This window comes from Zophobas morio, unplaced genomic scaffold, assembly GCF_036711695.1.
Source record: "Zophobas morio isolate AGI-343-1 ecotype UQ-CSIRO unplaced genomic scaffold, CSIRO_AGI_Zmor_V1 ptg000016l, whole genome shotgun sequence".
NCBI classification, from domain to species: domain Eukaryota; kingdom Metazoa; phylum Arthropoda; class Insecta; order Coleoptera; family Tenebrionidae; genus Zophobas; species Zophobas morio.
In genome coordinates, this window is record NW_026972121.1 from 3,691,869 (window position 1) to 3,709,544 (window position 17,676).

At 35.1% G+C, this 17,676-nt stretch overlaps 2 protein-coding genes across 2 annotated transcripts; one reads left to right on the forward strand and one right to left on the reverse strand.

Annotated features, from left to right (window-relative positions):
• Positions 1–6,387: 6,387 nt before the first annotated feature.
• LOC135129571 (glutamate dehydrogenase, mitochondrial-like) lies at positions 6,388–8,276 on the forward strand. Its single transcript, XM_064056758.1, has 6 exons — positions 6,388–6,975; positions 7,022–7,108; positions 7,151–7,323; positions 7,375–7,491; positions 7,535–8,026; positions 8,075–8,276. Exons 1-6 carry the CDS (start codon positions 6,405–6,407, stop codon positions 8,186–8,188), a joined length of 1,554 nt encoding a protein of 517 aa, XP_063912828.1. The 5' UTR covers positions 6,388–6,404; the 3' UTR covers positions 8,189–8,276.
• Positions 8,191–12,352, reverse strand: LOC135129570 (basic proline-rich protein-like). The gene is made up of 6 exons (XM_064056757.1): positions 12,278–12,352; positions 12,058–12,173; positions 11,945–11,979; positions 11,510–11,538; positions 9,150–11,454; positions 8,191–9,100 (listed from the first exon to the last, which is right to left on the reverse strand). Exons 3-6 carry the CDS (start codon positions 11,967–11,969, stop codon positions 8,340–8,342), a joined length of 3,120 nt encoding a protein of 1,039 aa, XP_063912827.1. The 5' UTR covers positions 11,970–11,979; positions 12,058–12,173; positions 12,278–12,352; the 3' UTR covers positions 8,191–8,339.
• Positions 12,353–17,676: the final 5,324 nt, after the last annotated feature.

A 17,676-nucleotide genomic window follows, 5' to 3' on the forward strand; every position in this document is an offset into this window, starting at 1 on the left:
AATTTTTTGGAAATTTAATTTTCTCGACGTTTTTTTCGATGTTTCAATTTTATGATTCTTCGATTTTTAAGTTTCTCGATTAATACTTTTTTCATTTTTCGATATCTCAATGTTACAGTTTTTTGTTCTTTCAATTTTCCGATTTCTAATTTTTCAGTTTTTCTATTTTCCACTTCTTTAGTTTTTTAGTTTGTATTTTTCGTTTATTCAATTTTTTATTTTCGAACTCTATTTTTCGATTTTTCAAATTTTAAATGTTTCAATTTTTCAATCTCTTAGTTTTTAACTTTTCAGTGTTTCAGTATCACAATTTTTCGTTTAATAATTGTTAGTTTTATTTTTATTTTTTTTTTAATTTTCCAGTTTTACAATTTTGCAATTTTACGATTTTTCATTTTCCACGTTTTAATATGCCGATTTTTCAAATTTTCAGTTTTGAATAATAAGTTTGTTCTTTTTGCTGAAAAATTGAAAATTTAAAGTTCGAAAAAATTAAAGATGAAAATTTCATAATGTGAAAAAATAACAATGGAAAAATTGCTTATTAAAAATTAAAATTTTCCATTTTATTAAATGTTTCAATTTTTCGTTTCTTCAATATTTTGATATTTTACTTTCTATCCATTTTTTTCTCTTTCGATTTCGATTTTGCGATTGTTCGATTTTTTAGTTTTTCGTTGTTTCAGCGTTACAATTTTTTTCTTTCAATATTCTAATTTTTAATATTTAGATTTTTCTATTTTCCATTTCCTCAAATTTTTGATTTGCACTTTTTCTTTTGGTGACATCTAGGTATTTTTATTTTTCAAAATTTTAATTTTTCAATATTTGTTGGTTTTGTTGAGAAACTGAAAAAATAAAATTGGAGAAAATGACAAATTGAAAATCGAAAACGTGAAAATATAAAAATCGAAAAATTGCTAAATAAAAATTGAAAATTTTTTGGAAATTTAATTTTTTTTCGATGTTTCAATTTTGTGATTCTTCGATTTTTAAATTTCCCCATTACCATTTCATTTTTCGATGTTTCAGTGTTATAGTTTTTTGTTCTTTCAATTCTCAGATTTCTGATTTTTCCGTTTTATTAGTTTTTTGATTAGTAATTTTTCGGTTTGTCAATTTCTAGATATTTGTATTTTTCGTCTTTTCGATTTTTCAATTTTTGATTTTTGAATTTCTGAATTTTTATTTTTGATCTATATTTTTCGATTTTTCCATATTCATTGTTTGAATTTTTCATATCTTCAGTTTTTTGAAATTTTAGTTTCTAATAATTTTTTTTTCTATTTCGAATTTGATTTTAAAATTGCTCGATTATTTAGTTTTTAATTTTTCCATGTTTCAGTGTTATAATTTTTTGTTCTTTCAATATTCCAATTTTTAATGTTTCGCTTTCTCTATCTTCCATTTCCTCAATTTTTTGATTTTCACTTTCTGGGTTATTGACGCCTAGGTATTTTTTTTTTCGTTTTCTCAATGTTTCCATTTTTCAATTTTTGATTTTTGAATTCGTGATTGGTATATTTGTTTTTATTTTTGATCTGTATTTAATTTTTAATTTTTTTTATTTTTCGATTTCTTCATTTTTAACCATTTAGTGTCTCAAATTTTGGAGGTATTTATCAATTATTATTATGTAGGAGAATTTGATTTTTCGATTTGATTTTCATTTTCCGCCTTTGCGATTTTTCAAAATTTCAGTTTTAAGTAGATTTGATCTTTTCGTTGAAAAACTGAAAAAAAATCGAAAAACTGAAAAATAAAAAAAAATATTTTCCTCATCTTTCAATTTTCCAATTTCTCATTTTCCCAATGTTACTTTGTTTTCAGTTCATTAACAATAGCGTTTTTTTTAAATAAAAAAATTGAAAAATAAAATTAAAAAATTCGAACAGTTTTCAGTTTAAAATTTTTCAATTTTTCATCTTTTCAATTTTGAACTTATAGCCATTTTTTTAGATTTGTCAATAATTTTTTATTTTAATTTTTTTTGTTTTTTAATATTTGTATTTTTCGTTGGCATTTTTTCTATTTATCAAAAAATTAAACACTGAAAACTCGTGAAATTGCAAATCGAAAAATTGAAGGATTAAAAACCGAAAACTGGAGAAATTTTAAATTGAAAAATTGCAAAATCTAAAAATTGAAGCAAAAAATTGAAAAATTTAAAATTCCCAAATCGATAAACTGGTGGAATTAAAACCGAAAAAAAATTGTAAAATCGAAATATTGAAAAATCGAATAATTGAACAAATAAACAAAAATAGAAAACCGAAACGAAAAATTGCAGATCGAACAGAAAAGTTGTGAAAAATTTAAAAACTCGCAAAGTTGCATGTTGTAGAATTAAAGAAAAGAAAAGAAATGAAAAATTGTAAAATGAATTTTCAGTTTTGAATAAATTTGTTCTTTTTCTTAAAAAATTGAAAAATTTAAATTCGCAAAAATGAAAGATGAAAATTCCGTTAACCCGAAAAAATAGAAATCGAAAAATTGGTTAATAAATATTGAAATTTTCTATTTATAAATGTTTCAACTCTTCGTTCCTTCAATATTTTGATATTTTACTTTGGATCCATTTTTTTCTATTTCGATTTCGTATTTGTGATTCTTCGATTTTTTAAATTTCTCGATTATTTATTTTTTAATCTTTCGATGTTTCAGCGTTACAATTTTTTGTTCTTTGAATATTCCAATTATTAAAGTTTCGGTTTTTCTATTTTCCATTTCTTAAGAAAATTAAAACTCGAGAAAATGAAAAATTGAAAATAGAAAACGTGAAAATATAAAAATCGAACGATTGATTTTTCTATCTTCCATTTACCCAATTTTTATTATTTGCACTTTTTCGGTTGTTAACATTTAAATATTTTTATTATCCGTTTCCTCAATTGTTTTATTTTTCAATTTTCCGATTTTCAGTTTCTAGATGTTTAATTTTTCATTTTCCCAATGTTATTATTTTTTCAGTACATAAACATTTAATTTTTTTTCCAGTTTAAAATTTTTCAATTTTTCGTCCTTTCAGTTTCGGATATTTTAATTTTAGACATTTTTTTTTGATAATTTTTCAAATTAAAATGTGTTTAATTTTGGGTGTTTTGTTCTTCAATGATTCAATTTTTCAAGTTTTGATTTTTCGCCCTACTGATCTTTCGATTTTTCAATGTTTAGATTTTGTAATTTTTGGTTTTCTCAGTTATTTGATTGTAATTTTTTTTTCGATTTTGTTATTTTGTTTTTCCACTTTTAGATTTTGAAAAATTAACATTCCAGAAAACGAAAAATTGAAAATCGAAAACGGGAAAATATAAAAATCGAAAAATTGCAAAATGAAGATTGAAAAATTCAATTCTTCAATTTTTGAAAACATACTTCGATATTCCAATATTTCAATTTTTCATTCTTTCAAATTTCCGATTTCTGACTTTTTAATTTTTCTATTTTCCATTCCTTTTTTTTATTTGCAATTTTTAGGTATTTTAATATTTTGTTTTTTTAGTATTTTTGATTTGTCAATTTTTGATATTTGAATTTTTTAGTTTTTATTTTTGATCTCTATTTTTCGAGATTTCATTTTTTAAATTTTGTAATTTTTTTGTTTTCTCAGTAATTTGACTGTTAATTTTTTATTTTTTGATTTTGAATGTTCGTTTTTCGACTTTTAGATTTTTCAAAATTTCATTATAAATATATTTATTCCTTTTGTTGAAACGCTAAAAAAGTAAAATTCGAGGAAATAAAAAATTGAAAATCGTAAACGTGGAAATAAAAATCGAAAAATTACTAAATAAAAATTGAAAACTTTTTTGAAATTTTTTGGAAATTTAATTTTCAAGACGTTTTTTTTTCGATGTGTCAATTTTATGATTCTTCGATTTTTAAGTTTCTCGATTATTACTTTTTTCATTTTTCGATGTCTCAGTGTTACAGTTTTTTGTTCTTTCAATTTTCCGATTTCTAATTTTTCAGTTTTTCTATTTTCCATTTCTTTAGTTTTTTAGTTTGTATTTTTCGTTTATTCAATTTTTTATTTTTGACATTCCCACTTTTATTTTCGAACTCTATTTTTCGATTTTTCAAATTTTAAATGTTTCAATTTTTCAATCTCTTAGTTTTTAACTTTTCAGTGTTTCAGTATTACAATTTTTCGTTTAGTAATTGCTAGTTTTATTTTTAATTTTTTTAATTTTCCAGTTTTACAATTTTACGATTTTTCATTTTCCATTATTTAATATACCGATTTTTCAAATTTTTAGTTTTGAATAATAAATTTGTTCTTTTTGCTGAAAAATTGAAAATTTAAAGTTCGAAAAAATTAAAGATGAAAATTCCATAATGTGAAAAAATAACAATGGAAAAATTGCTTACTAAAAATTAAAATTTTCCATTTTATTAAATGTTTCAATTTTTCGTTTCTTCAATATTTTGATATTTTACTTTCTATCCATTTTTTTCTCTTTCGATTTCGATTTTGCGATTGTTCGATTTTTTAATTTTTCGTTGTTTCAGCGTTACAATTTTTTCTTTCAATATTCTGATTTTTAATATTTAGATTTTTCTATTTTCCATTTCTTCAAATTTTTGATTTGCACTTTTTCTTTTGGTGACATCTAGGTATTTTTATTTTTCAAAATTTTAATTTTCAATATTTGTTGGTTTTGTTGAAAAGCTGAAAAAATAAAATTGGAGAAAATGACAAATTGAAAATCGAAAACGTGAAAATATAAAAATCGAAAAATTGCTAAATAAAAATTGAAAAATTTTTGGAAATTTCATTTTTTTCGATGTTTCAATTTTGTGATTGTTCGATTTTTAAATTTCCCCATTACCATTTCATTTTTCGATGTTTCAGTGTTATAGTTTTTTGTTCTTTCAATTCTCAGATTTCTAATTTTTCCGTTTTATTAGTTTTTTGATTAGTAATTTTTCGGTTTGTCAATTTCTAGATATTTGTATTTTTCGTCTTTTCGATTTTTCAATTTTTGATTTTTGAATTTCTGAATTTTTATTTTTGATCTATATTTTTCGATTTTTCCATATTCATTGTTTGAATTTTTCATATCTTCAGTTTTTTGAAATTTTAGTTTCTAACCATTTTTTTGTCTATTTCGATTTTGATTTTTAAATTTCTCGATAATTTAGTTTTTAATTTTTCCATGTTTCAGTGTTATAATTTTTTGTTCTTTCAATATTCCAATTTTTAATGTTTCGCTTTCTCTATCTTGATTTTCACTTTCTGGGTTATTGACGCCTAGGTATTTTTTTTCGTTTTCTCAATGTTTCCATTTTTCAATTTTTGATTTTTGAATTCGTGATAGGTATATTTGTTTTTATTTTTGATCTGTATTTAATTTTAAATTTTTTTTATTTTTCGATTTCTTCAGTTTTAACCATTTAGTGTCTCAAATTTTGGAGGTATTTATCAATTATTATTATGTAGGAGAATTTGATTTTTCGATTTTGATTTTCATTTTCCGCCTTTGCGATTTTTCAAAATTTCAGTTTTAAGTAGATTTGATCTTTTCGTTGAAAAACTGAAAAAAAATCGAAAAACTGAAAAATAAAAAAAAATATTTTCCTCATCTTTCAATTTTCCAATTTCTCATTTTCCCAGTGTTACTTTGTTTTCTGTTCATTAACAATAGCGTTTTTTTTAAATCAAAAAATTGAAAAATAAAATTAAAAAATTCGAAGAGTTTTCAGTTTAAAATTTTTCAATTTTTCATCTTTTCAATTTTGAACTTGTAGCCATTTTGTTAGATTTTTCAATAATTTTTTATTTTAATTTTTTTTGTTTTTTAATATTTGTATTTTTCGTTGGCATTTTTTCTATTTATCAAAAAATTAAACACTGAAAACTCGTGAAATTGCAAATCGAAAAATTGAAGGATTAAAAACCGAAAACTGGAGAAATTTTAAATTGAAAATTAGCAAAATCTAAAAATTGAAAAATTTAAAATTCCCAAATCGAAAAACTGGTGGAATTAAAACTGAAAAAAAATTGTAAAATCGAAATATTGAAAAATCGAATAATTGAACAAATAAACAAAAATAGAAAACCGAAACGAAAAATTGCAGATCGAACAGAAAAGTTGTGAAAAATTTAAAAACTCGCAAAGTTGCATGTTGTAGAATTGAAGAAAAAAAAAGAAATGAAAAATTGTAAAATGACAAAATCAAAACATTAAAAAACAAAAAATTGAAAACAATTGAAATTGAAAAAACAAAAAGATAAAAATCCGAAAGGAAAAATGAAAATTGAAAAACTGAAAAATCAAGAAACTGAAAAATCAAAAATTTCACTCACTCGTATTTTATGTACATAAAACCACTTACACCATTTGTTATTGATTTATCTCAATAAAATTCTGATAAAGTCATGTGTCATAACTGTCACCACGATGGGTTTGAAGGGTCAATTACTAAATTTTCTTCGAAAACGCACCTACTCGTCTTACGAAATTCCCGAACGCTATCGAACCTCGTTTTACTTAGCGAACGCCGCCTTGTTCGATCAAGTCAATTGGTTTCTTCACAGAGCTTACGAAATCAGTTTCCCGAGATTAGTGGCTGATTTGAGAGACCGGGAACCGACGTTGAGTCACGCCGACGCGGCGAAGAGAGTCGAGACGGTGATTCAGATCTTGGATCAGTGTAACTCGGTTATTGATGTGCGGTTTCCCATGCAGCGTGAGGATGGAACGAAGAGGATGATCCGGGGGTTTAGGGCTCAGTACGGGCTTTATTCGGGGTTTAACACGTCGTTGGGGGGTCTGCGGATGAGGAACGACGTCACGAGGGACCAAATGAAGGCCTTGGCGGCGCTTTCCACCTACAAACACGCTTGTATGGGGATAAGACTGGCTGGGGGACATGGGGGTATCAAAATCGACCCGACGGAATACACGGAGTTGGAGTTGCAAAGGATCGTGAAAAAATACGCAGGGGAGTTGTACTTGAAAGGGTTTTGCGGTAAGGACGGTCTTATTTTCTGGTCACAATCAAAACGAGTCTTCAGATGGACGCACCGACATTATCGAGCCCGATATTAACGTGGGAGAGCGCGAAATGGACTGGATTACGTCGATTTTTCCAGATGGACACGGTAGGACTCATACATGAGTGTCCAATTCTAACCACATTGTAGACAAACTAATGGTTGTTGGAAAGCCACTAAAGGCAGGGGGTATCGAAAACTACTCGAAAATGGCTAGCCAAGGTATCTTTTTCGCTTTGGACTACTTCATCAACAACGAAGCCGTCTTACAAAGCATTAACATGAGCCAACCTGGCCTCCAAGACAAAACATTCATAATCCAAGTTAAACCTAGTTATAATGAATGGTACCACCAACTGAAGACACTTTTTTAGGGTTTGGGTACTTTAGGGACCCCCGTGGCGAAGTACCTAGAAAGCAGCGGTGCCATTTGTGTCGGGGTTAAAGAACACGATTCCTTCATCTACAACGCGGAAGGAATCGATACCCAGGTCGACGATCAGCCGTTTTGGCTATTTTAATCGTTTGTTGTAGGCCGTGGTTAAGCACAGGAACGACTATGGTTCAATTTCAAGCTTCAAGAACGCCAAACCTCACGTTAATGATGACATTTTTAAAGAGAACTGCGACATTCTTGTGTTGGCAGCTCAACAAAAAAACTTAATTTGTTACACAGCGGATAAAGTTAAGGCTAAAATTGTAGTCGAAGCGGCAAATGGGGCTATTACTCCTACGGCGCATCGAATTTTGGTCTCACGCTCTAAGTTGGTTCTCCCTGATATTTATGTATCTTCTGGTCACGCGGTAGCGTCGTACTTGGAACACTTACTCTGTTTGAGAACAATGGGAGAAACGAATTTTCCGTTACTTCGCCGTCTGTACAAACATATCTTAGACACTTTTGAAGCTTCGACTCAAACCCGTCAAGTGGTTTCTTTAGCCACCACTCAGAAAATCGTCAGTTGTGAAATGAACCTCGACGTACTCACTTACGCAATCGAGCACGTAATGAGGGAAACGGGTGATGTAATACCGTTGTACCTGGTGTACCTTTAACCCCGATTCAATTTTCAGGAACTAATCGATATATCAAAGGAGTTTAACTTGAAACTGGACCTTCGAATCGCCGGGTACATCAAAGCCATCCAAAGCATTCATCGCTCGGTCTACGAAATGAACAGATACTAAACTTATTGTAAAATCTATTGAATTCAACAGATGATTACACATTTTATTCTGCGGCGTCTTATAAAAATGTATAAAATTATAGTTATCACGTGTTATTTACATAAATTATCTAAAGAAATACTTTTACGGGTGAGGTACTTCAGTAGCTGTTTCATTTGCCAGGCGGTAAATATTCTCGGGACGGTTGGCCGGGTTTGCTGGATCCGGGGAAGGGAACGGATGGCTGTCCACTAGGATAACCCCCACTGGGTCCACTTGGTCCACTTGGTCGTTGTCCATCGGTAGTTTGTTGCGGTCCTGAAGGAAAGCCGGAAGGTCTTTGTGGTTGCCCTCCTGTGCCAGTTGGTCCTTGTGAACCAGTGGGATATCCACCAGGTCGTCCTCCTGTAGGTCCAGATGGATAGCCTCCGGCACCAGTTGGTCCCTGTGGTCCGGACGGATACCCAGAAGGTCCTTGTGGTTGTCCGCCAGAACTTGGTCCCTGAGGATATCCACTAGGAGTTTGGGGTCGTCCCCCGGTAGGTCCCGACGGGTATCCAGAAGGTCCTTGTGGTTGTCCTCCAGAAGTTGGTCCCTGAGGATATCCACTAGGAGTTTGGGGTCGTCCTCCGGTAGGTCCTGACGGGTAGCCAGAAGGTTGTTGTGGTTGTCCCCCGGGACTAGTTGGTCCAGTAGGATATCCACCAGGAGTTTGGGGTCGTCCTCCGGTAGGTCCCGACGGGTAGCCAGAAGGTTGTTGTGGTTGTCCCCCGGGACTAGTTGGTCCAGTAGGATACCCACTAGGAGTTTGTGGACCACTTGGTCCCTGTGGTCCAGAAGGATATCCACTTGGGTAGCCACCTGGTCCAGTAGGTCCTTCAGGTCTTCCTCCAGGTCCTAATGGTCGTCCACTGCCTGGGAAACCTCCAGGACCTATAAATATTACAATCACGTAGACGCCCATGTTATTTTGAAACCCTACCTGATGGGGCACCCGGAAAGCTCGGTCCGGTTGATGGTCCTCCTGGATAAGACGGTCCTTGCGCACTTCCAATTATTGAATAGTCATAAATATTTTCATTAATCCTGTACAAAGAAGGAGCTGAGCTACAATCGAATTGGTTCCACCAGACACAGACCAAATATTCTTGATGGAAAATCGTTCCATTAGGACAAAGGAAATCGTAAGTTTTATTATTTGCACAAATATGGAAAACTTGGCATCTGGTATCCACATCGGCGTAGTACCCGGGAAATTGCTGCTGATCACAAGCGAACGACGTTTCAGAAATTTCAGAATAAATGGGATAATCTCGGCCGGGTTCTCCTGGAATAGCGGAATAATCGCCTTCATCGAAAGCCCCCTCTTCGTATTGTCCTGTGTATTTTCCTGGTTCGAGCTGACCTTGCGCTCCTGGAAACGTAACTGGAGGAATGGGGGCACCAGGTCCAGAAGGTGCACCCGGGAATCCACTAGGACCTGATGGCGCCTGACCAGGGAAGCCTCCAGGACCTGATGGTTTTGAAGGAAACCCAGAAGGTCCCGATGGAGCTCCAGGATATCCAGTGCCAGTTCCAGGGAAGCCCGAAGTCGGTCCGGATGGGGCTTGACCACTCCCAGGGAAACCACCAGTTCCGGGTTTGCCAGTACCGGGAAAACCACCTGAAGGATAACCACTGGGTCCCGATGGGGTTGAACCAGTTCCCGGAAAGCCTGGAGTTGGTCGTCCTGGACTGGATGGAGCTGAACCCGTTCCCGGAAACCCTGGGGTCGGTTGTCCCGAAGGATAACCACCTGGTCCGGATGGGGCTGAACCAGCTCCGGGAAAGCCGGGGGCTGGTCGTCCCGAAGGATAGCCGCCTGGTCCCGATGGGGTTGAACCAGTTCCCGGAAATCCGGGGGTTGGTCGCCCTGACGGATAGCCGCCTGGTCCTGACGGGGTTGAACCAGTTCCGGGAAAGCCAGGGGTTGGTCGCCCTGAAGGATAGCCGCCTGGTCCTGATGGAGTTGGACCCGTTCCGGGAAAGCCTGTAGTCGGTCGTCCTGAGGGATAGCCACCTGGTCCCGATGGTGTCGAACCAGTTCCGGGGAAGCCAGCAGTCGGTCCGCCTGGTCCTGATGGCGTTGGACCCGTTCCGGGAAAGCCTGGGGTTGGTCGGCCAGAAGGAAATCCAGTTGGTCCCGAAGGGGTTGAACCAGTTCCGGGAAAACCTCCAGTCGGTCCTCCTGATGGATAACCGCCTGTTCCAGAGGGAGTTGAGCCCGTTCCGGGAAATCCTGTACTCGGTCGTCCCGAAGGATACCCACTTGGTCCTGATGGCGTAGAACCAGTTCCGGGAAAACCTCCAGTCGGTCCTCCTGAAGGATAACCGCCTGGTCCTGATGGGGTTGGGCCCGTTCCGGGAAAGCCTGAGGTCGGTCGTCCAGAAGGATATCCAGTTGGTCCCGAAGGGGTTGAACCAGTTCCGGGAAAACCTCCAGTCGGTCCTCCTGAAGGATAACCGCCTGGTCCCGATGGGGTTGAGCCAGTTCCGGGAAAGCCTGTACCAGGTCGTCCCGAAGGATATCCGCTTGGTCCCGATGGGGTTGGTCCAGTACCAGGGAAGCCTCCTGTAGGTCCTCCTGAAGGATAACCGCCTGGTCCCGATGGGGTTGAGCCCGTTCCGGGAAATCCTGTACTCGGTCGTCCCGAAGGATACCCACTTGGTCCTGATGGCGTAGAACCAGTGCCGGGAAAACCTCCAGTCGGTCCTCCTGAAGGATAACCGCCTGGTCCCGATGGGGTTGAGCCAGTTCCGGGAAAGCTTGTACCAGGTCGTCCCGAAGGATATCCGCTTGGTCCCGATGGGGTTGGTCCAGTACCAGGGAAGCCTCCTGTAGGTCCAGATGGATATCCCGGTCCCGATGGAGTTTGAGTAGGGAAAGAGGGGGCACTTGTTCCCGGAAAACCACCAGAAGGTTTAGAGGGTTGACCCGATGGCCCTTGACCAGGAAATGAAGAGGTAACACCAGTTCCAGTGGTACCTTGAGAACCTGGAAAAGGTTTCGAAGGTCCGGTTGAAGGATATCCTCCAGATCCCGTTGGTTTAGATGGTTGGCCTGACGGGTAACCACCGGTTCCTGTTCCGGGATAGCCGGGAGAAGTTGCTGGACCTGTAGTAGGACCTAGATAGGTCCCGGTAGGGCCAGTGCTGGAACCGGGAAAGCCGCTGGGTCTGTCGCTGGGTTGTTGCGTCGGCGCTTCAAATGGTTTTTCAGGACGGTCATAGGTGTAACCTTGTTGGGCCTGGAGAAAAATTTACTAATGTCGTACTGGACAACGAGTGATTGCCAATACTTACCGAGATGTTTCCCAACAAGGCGCAAAGTACTGAAACGTCATAAATTTGTTAAGTGGAAGGAATTAAAACAATTAAGAGGTTGTAAATTTTCTGAAAAACGAAATAATCAATCCCGAAGCAATCATTCTTGATTATTTTATGCGATGAGATTGTGTGAAATTGCAACAAAGTGCGACAGTGGGAATTATTTTCTACATTCTCTAGCAATTACTGTAATAAAGTAATCTGCTTACGCAAGATTTTTACATAATGAAAAATGATACAAAACGAAAAATTAAGTTTATTATAACAAGTGTAATCATTACAAGGAAACTAAAGCATGGGTTTCAAATTTTAATTGACTCGGCAATTTATGTGAGAATTTCCTGTTACCTTTGTCTCCGCCAAAATTTACAACCGCCATAAACAAATTTGTATCCGTGTTTTCACACTTACCCAAGCATAGTTTCATCCAGTCCATTCTGATCGTCCTGAAACAACAATTTTTCGATTTACAACAATTTTTCGATTTATTATCGACGCAACACAATCACAGGTCACTAACTAACCTCTAGTCCTGGAACTGATATGTGATGAGGACTTTTGATGAGACTACTTCTCGTGCAAACCGCGGACTATTTATATAGTAATCAACCCCGCACTGTATCATCCTTTTGTTCACCACCTCCAAAAAATCGCTCTTTGTTAGATAACACGTACATTAGAGGGGACCATTATTCTGAATTGTTACGGTGTGCACCAATCGTTTGCATGCGTTGCCGTCAGTACCTTGGGTCTTCTTGAAGAGGTTACATTAGAAAAAAAAGTACATGAGGTACGACTTTGACGTACATTCTTTCAATCTCGTTTTTGACGTTGACGAGGAACCACTCTGATACGTTTATAATTGTCTTGAAGCCGTCATTTGACAATTACTAAAATCTAAGTCTAAATGACGTGTTTTCATTTAAAAATAATAATCACCGCATGCCAAATGGTCTACTCATGGCCATCGTAACCCATTAGGTAGTACTTCGTGAAAAGTGTGTCAAAGTGTAATCTTTACCTTAAAACAATGTGACCGCAAAAAAATGCTCGTTGACATAATGTACGATCAGACGTAACATCCACCCGCCACGATCGTCCTCGAGTGAAAGTACCGGGAGCGTGAGTGCATCTTTGTGAGAATGAGAAGATCATGCGGATTTTGTTAGACAGAAGCCGACCGTTTAAAAATTAAATGGAGTTGATGCTTTTTGAAGGTGATGGATGGACGTTCTCTTCCATTTTTTGGGATTGAAGGCCGCTTTGAGTTTTTTCCTTTTAGTTAAATATCAGGCACATGCATGGTAATTAGGAGTCGTAATGTAGGATGATGTCATTAAAGAGTCGGTACGGGTCGTATCCGATTAGGTGCGACAATACTAGAGTAGTACGGAGGGTACTACTAACAAAGGTTGCGGATTTTTAGCTTGTTGGTGATTCTTGTGTGGTAGTACCAAGCGTGACTGTTAATAAACCGGAACAAAAGGTCCATTTGCTTCTTGAGCAAGAACGACCTTTGAGGTGTCAGTCATCCGACCACCCCCATATCCCTTATGTAAAGGTAATTGTTCAATTAACCCCTGATTTGCCATAATAGCCTTAAGGTCATTCCACGCAAAAAGCGTTGACGTTTTCGAATGAAATGCTCAATTATCCGTTTTGTGACGCAACCAACGGGAAAAAAACGCCACCTTCACGCGTTTAATCTCATTTTACGGGTTTGTCTTTTCTGGAGAGGAGCCATTTGCGGACTGTGTCGAAAGGGAGTCATTAAACATCCTGTTGTAATTTACATGAGCACACATTTTGAATATCATGTTATTAAAAGATACGTGAGCTCGGAGTTGAGCTGATTAGACTCATCACTTAAGCACGATTCGTACTTACGTGCTGAGGTTATGAAAGAAATTACTCTTCAATCGGTTAAAGATTAGCCCCATAAATCTCTTTGCATAAGTTAACCTTGAGGTGGTGATGGATGTTACGCTCGATGTGACTTATTGTAAGTCTGCTTAATTACGGCAATTAAGCGCTACAGTTTGTTTAATTGCGGATTTTAGGATACATCAATCGTGCGTGATAGCGTGGCCTTAAGTCGCTTCTAATTTACTTATTTATTTACAAATTAAGTAGCGGCCTCAAGGACGAAGCTGCGAGAAAAAATAAGAATGTCAACGGTCCAGACAGGAAAAAACAAGAGGGAAAGAAAGTACACAATGGCGAGTTCGCGTGGCAGAAAATTGGCTTTATTTCATTTGAGTTGATGCGAGCTTTTTGCCAAAGCCGGCTGATTTTGCGCTTGATTGGGCCGATTTTGTGTGAAACCGGGCCATCCGGAGCTGATCCACACGAGAGGTTTCGGGAGAAAAATACCACATGGTTTTAATATCCATATCACGACGAAGAAAAATATCAACATAAACGCAATTTATGAGCCATTACGACACAGCGGCCAATTTGCATTGAGATTGTCAGCGATATGATGTGGTCGCTAAAACATGCACGTCTGCGGCAATCCGCAAGAAAATTATTTTTCTGGTGAGTCTATTCAAACCGCTTGTCAAGATATCAAGAATTTCAATTGAGTTTCCTATACATCGGCTTTGGCTCTAGGGCTTTCATAATACAACTTAAATGGCTGTTTCGGAGGATTTGATTGCATGATTATTTATAGACGGTGTTTTAAGCTAAATATTTCAAGAATTAATGGCTTGATGATGCGTGAAATAATTGTTATTGTTTCTGGGTTGGTGCAAAAATTCTCATAGGTATTACGTGCGTTTTATTGCGGATGTCAATGTTTCTTTCTCGCAATAAAATGCAAATTATGGTAATTTGCGCGGAATAAATTATTGATAAATTGTTTTTTAATTAAGTTATGATTTGTTAAAATCACATAAGAATAACGACGAGCGTTGAATGTAATTTCGTGGCGAATTTGAGGGCAAGAATGTGGCACAAAATTGTAGCTAATTGGTGAGGTTCTCAGCGCGATTTTAAACTGGAAATAATTTTGTACTTATTTTTTGATTTGTGTACTGATTTGTTCCATACTATAGGATTTATGTGTTATTTTTGTCAGTTTCTTTCCCTGCTATTAAAATGATGACGTCCACAAATGTGTACTGGACTACAATGCAGTTTTAAAAACAAAAGAACGTAAATGTCAGTTCCAATTCGTCAACATCACGAATTATTAAAAGAGCAGTAAAAAGTATAGTGTGCTACCAATAAATTATATTAATGCATTTTTGAAGGTTGAAGTAAATTATTGTAGATAAATATTGCGATATGAAGCATTGTACTAGAACGATGAATCGGAATTGGAGACTCGAAGGAAATTTTTTGCAGATTTCGACATAAAGCAGAAATATTCTACATTTTTCGAATCCATATTCCAGAATTTAATTTAAGTTTAACTTTTTCCTTGAGAGTCCTTTACAGGATAGAAGTAGGCCCGCCCACCCACCCCCTCTTCCGTCTGGTGACAACTCTTAAAACTGTTAATTTTGGACAATACTATTATCTTATTCAATCTTCAGCAAATTTGTTAAACCGTAGATGGAGAAAACAGACATTTCCTTATTTTCCTTCTATAAATTATTCGATCTACACCTGATATTTCAGGGTTTTTTTTCTTCTTTTATAGTGGTAGCGAAGTTTTATTCCCCATATTACACATAGGTATACAACATACATAAATGGTATGTCACACAAAATTACAAAAAATAGACTGTGTAATAAGGATAATATAAAGTACAAGTGTAAATAACCTAAATAAACCAAAATTTTGGATAGTGTGTCATTAATTTTTAAATTCTATAAATTTAAACTGTTAATTTTTTCTTTTAATCAATAAATGTCGTCTTCTTTTCGCTAAAATAAATTTTTGTAGTACTTTTTTATAAAATTAATCACCGGGTGGGTGGGCGGGGCTTATAGTACGTTCTTCTGCAGAGTAGGAGTGGTAAGTAACTGATATAAACTAGACTGTCAAAAAAACTCTAATCGTAACTTTTTTGTTGTACTCTTTGTTATAAGGTTTATTTCTTATTTCATAAGAAAAAAAATGAGACGACGGGTGGGTGGGCGGGGTTAAGTTTAACTTTTCCATGGAGAGTGCTTTACAGGCAAGGAGTAGGTCCGCCCACCCACCCCCTCTTCCTTCTGGTGACCACTCTTAATACTGTTAATTATTTCAAGGGGTTTTTCTTCGTTTTACTTCCCGAGCGTAAGCAAAGGAAGTATTGTAATCGAGTCCGTTGGCCGACTCTCTACTTTTACGTTTTCTCGATCTTTCATGACCCCTAGAAGACGAAGAAATAGGTCTCCCATTTCCGTCTGTCTGTCCGTCTGTCCGTCTGTCCGTCCGTCTGTCCGTCCGTCTGCCGTCCCGGATTTTTATTAGACAGATAATCTCCAAAAGTACTCGACCGATTGTTGTGAAATTTTGTACTTATATTAAGAATTTCATGTAGATCGTAAACGCTAACCAAAATTTGTCTAATCATCCCCACCACTAATGCGATGACGTCACTTCAAAATTGTACATAGTAAATCGGTTTTCAATTGTATAAAATAACATAGTTCTACACATGTAGTTTACAACTCCGAATCGACTTTTCACCCGAAACGTCCAGATTTTTGGAAAAAAAATCAAAATTATAAAACAACATTTTGAAATTTAATTTTTAATCTGCTAACCGGAATGCTTTGAAATGTTGCAGATGTTTTAAGGTTATAAAGAGCATTTAGTCAAAATATATTTGCTTATCCCCTCCAAAAACTTGATGACGTCAGCTCGAAAATTTGCCGAATAAATCATATCTAAAATGTACAAAATATGATCAGTCTGTACTTGTGATCTATCACTCCATTCATATTTTTTGGATTTGCATATACAGGGTGATTCAAGAAAATAAATGAAAGCGTAAATTTATTTTACTGATTTACTCAGGAACTAAAATACCGAATGCTTCGAAATCTTGAAGATATTTTAAAATTATCATAAGCATGGTAAATTTTTGATCAAAATGTATTTGGTCGTCCCCCCTAAAAAATTTATGACGTCACCACAAAATTTTGCTGAATAAATCCTATCTAAAATGTACAAAATATGGTGAGTCTCTTCTTGTGATTTATCATTCCATTCAAATTTTTTCGATTTGCATATACAGGGTGACTCAAAAAAATTAATGAATGCGGAAATTTATTTTATTGATTTAATCAGGAACTACAAAACCGAATGCTTTGAAATCTTGCAGATGTTTTAAGGTTATAAAGAGCATAATAAATTTTTAGTCAAAATATATTTGGTTATCTTCTACAAAAAACTGATGACGTCAGCTCAAAAGTTTGCCGAATAAATCGTATCTAAAATGTACAAAATATGATGAGTCTGTACTTGTGATTTATCATTCCATTCATATTTTTGGATTTGCATATGCAGGGTGACTCAAAAAAATTAATGAAGGCGTGAATTTATTTTATCGATTTAATCAGGAATTACAAAACCGAATGCTTTGAAATCTTGGGAATATTTTAAAGCTATTATAAGCATGGTAAACTTTTGTTCACAATGTATTTGTTCATCCCTCCTAAAAAAATTGATGACGTCACCCTTAAATTTTGCTGTATAAATCCTATCTAAAATGCAAAAAATATGATGAGTTTGTACTTGTGATTTATCATTCCATTCATATCTTTTAGATTTTCTTAAGAGGTGGTTCAAAAAAATTAATGAAGTCAATTTATTTTATTGATTAAATTAAAGGCAACACTTATTATTAGTATTACACCCCAACCAACCCAATTTGGTAGACACAAAATTTGTTAAAGGAAAAACTCGGTTGAAACATAAGGGTAGCACGCTTATTTACATCGACTTTAACATTACAGACCTGCATTTGTTTTATGCGCTCACTTGGTTCCGCGAATGTGAAATAGGCATGTTTATAATCAACCAATTGTGAATTTCACCGTCAAGAATTAAAATAAAACCCAATGTTTTATATAATAAGCGGAAGTCGAAGCAATAAAACCGATGGTCGTTTTGTTTACAGTTTCTCTGTTTGACTCTCACGTATGCCGTTACGCCTGTCATCTTAAATTAAGAATGTTTATACATAAACGATTTTCAGTTG

Excerpts from the sequence above, each read along its gene's own strand:
- LOC135129570 (XM_064056757.1), bottom strand. The coding sequence starts at position 11,969 with ATGGACTGGATGAAACTATGCTTGG. Across the intron at positions 11,455-11,509 it reads CCTTGTTGGGAAACATCTCG|GCCCAACAAGGTTACACCTA; the intron begins GTAAGTATTGGC and ends ATTTTTCTCCAG. Across the intron at positions 9,101-9,149 it reads CTTTCCGGGTGCCCCATCAG|GTCCTGGAGGTTTCCCAGGC; the intron begins GTAGGGTTTCAA and ends TAATATTTATAG.
- LOC135129571 (XM_064056758.1), top strand. The coding sequence starts at position 6,405 with ATGGGTTTGAAGGGTCAATTACTAAATTTTCTTCGAAAACGCACCTAC. Across the intron at positions 7,109-7,150 it reads GATTTTTCCAGATGGACACG|ACAAACTAATGGTTGTTGGA; the intron begins GTAGGACTCATA and ends ACCACATTGTAG. Across the intron at positions 8,027-8,074 it reads TAATGAGGGAAACGGGTGAT|GAACTAATCGATATATCAAA; the intron begins GTAATACCGTTG and ends TTCAATTTTCAG.